We start from the raw sequence: 3,377 nt of genomic DNA, 5'->3' as shown, positions 1-3,377 counted from the left end.
AAAAAAAAAAAAAAAACTTTTCACTAGATGCCCGAGAGAATTCTGCACAGAATTATAAGTGAAATAAACCTAAACAGTGACTACAAGCTAATGAAAGAGAGTTTTGAAAATAAGGTTATCAAAGCAGCTGCATTTAAATGAGTGTTTTCTGTTTTCAATTAGTTATCTTCAGAGATGGTACAGGTGGTACCATGTTCCATGGTGACCCAAAGGAAACTGAAGCCTGAGAGTTTTTCATGACCTTCTAGCCCACTGATTTCTAGTTATACTCAGAAAATCATATCAGATTAATTTTCAGGAAATGCAACACTTATTTGAATTTCTGTGGCTAATATTAGGAGATGTCCTAAACCTTGGCAGGTCTGGCTTTGACACATGCTGAAAAGATGGATGATTTGAGAGGCGTCTTCCAGTATCAGGCAGTCGTCCTATCATTACGTGACACACCTTTGGTTTTAGCTAACTACATAGTTCCAGTGGAACATAACTACTAGTAAACGTTTAACAAACCAGCTCCTGGGGTGGGTGGGGAGCCCTGATTTGCCACCAATGGTTATAAATGGGCCAGCAAAAATTCTGACAATTTAGCAATTAGCTGTTGTATGCCTGTGCAAGCAAGATCCAGCTCATCTCTGGACAAGTGAGAGGAAGATCCTGTAAGAATGGAAAACAAACACGATAGAATACTAGGAGGTGGGAAATGCAGGAAACAGGCCAGAGGTGACAGATGCTGGCTACTGTGCAATATTCTCTAGGGTCACCTTGGATTGGTTAATAATGAGGAATGGGGGGGGTGGGAGGGGGGCTGGTGCTGATGAGGCATAAATAATGCCAGTTTCCCTTTTAACCCCTGAGCTTACCTCACTCCAATTGCCGACTGTCCAGTCTGATGGACACAAGATATCTCTGTTGCAGGAAATGAGGGCCTTGGGCTTCAGCAGGTGCTGGCAGTCTTTAGCGGGCAGAGCCTGCTCGTCAGCGCCCACGGTCTGGATGCACAGCACCGTTCGCTTCTTCTCTCCGTGGGGCCCGCAAGTCGCCGAACACACTTCCCACTCCCCTGCCCACCACCTGCAGACATACATGGACAAGTGAGGGAAGATCATCACCATATATATATAGACATATTCAATCACTGAGAAGAGGTACCGCATACAGAGTCAAGAGGTCCTTGGAGATGCCCCAGCCCATTAGAGGGTGCTCTGCATGTTCAATCATAGCTCCAGGGCCTGGCAGAGCACCTGGCATAAGGAGATCCTAAATAAGAATGTTTTTGAATGGAAAAAAAAAAAGAAGGGAAAAAAAGGCTCTCTTTTCAATCAAGAAAACCGAGGTCTGGTTTTCTGTGGTGCATTTTTAAGCGAGTTTAAGCCTTATTTTCCTCATCTGTTGAATGGACGTAACAGTATTGACTTCATATAAATGTTGTCGATCAACTGAAATATCAATTTATGGACAGAGCCTGACACGTAATAAGAACTCTATTATCCATTGTTATTTTGACTGTTGCTATTGAGTAAAAGAATCTAGAATTTTGTCTCCTGGCTCCTAATCAAATGTTTTTCTATTCCAATATGAACAGAAAGCATTTAGGCATGTACTTAAACACTGACTAATTTAGGAGATGATGAATCAGGGGCATTGCCTTCATCTACTCCATTAATATTTTCACTGGTCCCTTTGATAAGAAGAGTAGAAAAAGAAGAAATGTAAGCTATGTTTTACTTGTCAGCTATTCTTGACAGGTTCAACAGTTGAAACTGTTGGCTAAATTAATATTCTGGATTCTCTGTGGAAAAACAAGTATGCATGCTCTTTCTCTATCCTGGATCATGGATGATTTACTCAAGATTCTAGGCAGTGGGCCCAGTGGTTACATAGAAATAGCTTTTGAAAATCACAGGAAGCCCTCTTTGGGGCCCTTTCTTTTTTTCTCCATCACTGTGCAAATCTTCCTGAACACAAAAGACAGAACAAGTGTCTTGACTTGTGTAGTCTGGGCTCACCATTGCTTGAATGTACAGTCAGCTTCTCTATCCCTCCGTGTAGTAATAAAATGGAATATTTCTATTTTATTACTGCATGAAGTAACAGTACAGCATGTAAAGTCCTTCATTCCTGAATTTAAGAAAGTTTTCCAATTTTTTGATAGTACTGAATTTTGAAGAAGACAAAACTTTGTAGTATGAGTTATAGTTACAAAATATTGGTTTTATTCAGGTAGAACTTCTTTTGATTCTTATACTCAGGTTGAAAAATATTAGAAGAAAGCTATTCTTCAATTCTATTAGATTCTTTGGTTAATAATTAAGGTTTACTTAATATTCTTTAGTGTTTGACATCTGGCTGTCTTGTGTGAATAAAGAGCTAATGCTGGAACCATACGATGGGAAAGCAAATGAATGCCCACTGTATCAATCTAATCACATTATCTTACCTCTGACATTTCCAAAAGAGGTCAAACACACTACTGAATGTATAAAATGTCATTCTGGAAGGGCCTTAATCTGAGATGACTGAAAGTATAATTTATCTAATTACTTGCTCCATGGCTTTTAGCTATGTCATCGCAAAGTGATAATGGACCTCTTATTTTCTCATTCTGAAATTTCCTCCACAGTCTCCTGGGGACATTTTGCATATGTCTGTCACTAGTTTAAAGTGAAAACTGTTCTTGTTATTTCCCTGCAAATGTCTTCCAGGCCCGGGGCCCAGAAGACACTGCCTGTTTTCTGTTGCCCATCTCATTCTTTTGGTGTCTGCCCTGATCTCACTTCTTCTAGGAGTTTTATAATGCAACAGGATAATTTATATTTATATCTATAGGAGATTTATAACATAAGACTGTTAAAACACTCTGAGTGATTGGTGAGAAGGGCAAAATAATACACAAAGAACTCAGCGAGACAAAAGGCCCAGCTCATTTATTTACTCAAATAAGACAATCTCTCTGGTTCAATCAGCATAGAAGTAACAACAACCTAATCTGATTTTTTCTGTTTTTGCCATCGATTTTTCTCCTACCAGGATGCTGATGACAACTAACACATAATTGGATAATTAATCATGCGTTGTCTTGTTTTGTTCTTTAGACCCTATGTATTAGTCAATCTTATAATCCCAGTTACACTGTATCAACACTTGGGACCTTTAAAAAATGATCAGTGTTCAGGTCCCACTGTAGATCAGTTGACTGGAATTTCTTGGGAGTAGGGCCAAGACATCAGTGTTTTTTAAGAGTTCTTGATGACTTTTATTTAAAGTCAGGGTTAAAAACCATTTATGTTTTTGGTGCCAAATAAATGGATTTGATTGTTAATCTTTTTTTCTTCCCAAAATGGACGCTGTTGTTTCAGTATGAGTTATTGTATAATAGA

At 38.9% G+C, this 3,377-nt stretch overlaps 1 protein-coding gene across 1 annotated transcript in view; it reads right to left on the bottom strand.

The window, feature by feature from the left end:
• Positions 1 to 3,377, bottom strand: part of ADAMTS12 (ADAM metallopeptidase with thrombospondin type 1 motif 12) — a 260,943-nt gene that overhangs the window by 54,477 nt on the left and 203,089 nt on the right. Inside the window, exon 18 of the mRNA XM_039842527.1 lies at positions 861 to 1,071. Coding sequence (XP_039698461.1) covers positions 861 to 1,071 — 211 coding nt within the window. The remainder of the gene's footprint in view (positions 1 to 860; positions 1,072 to 3,377) is intronic.

Source organism: Pteropus medius, unplaced genomic scaffold (assembly GCF_902729225.1).
Source record: "Pteropus medius unplaced genomic scaffold, Ma_sr-lr_union100, whole genome shotgun sequence".
NCBI classification, from domain to species: domain Eukaryota; kingdom Metazoa; phylum Chordata; class Mammalia; order Chiroptera; family Pteropodidae; genus Pteropus; species Pteropus medius.
This window is presented reverse-complemented; position numbering and strand designations above follow the sequence as displayed.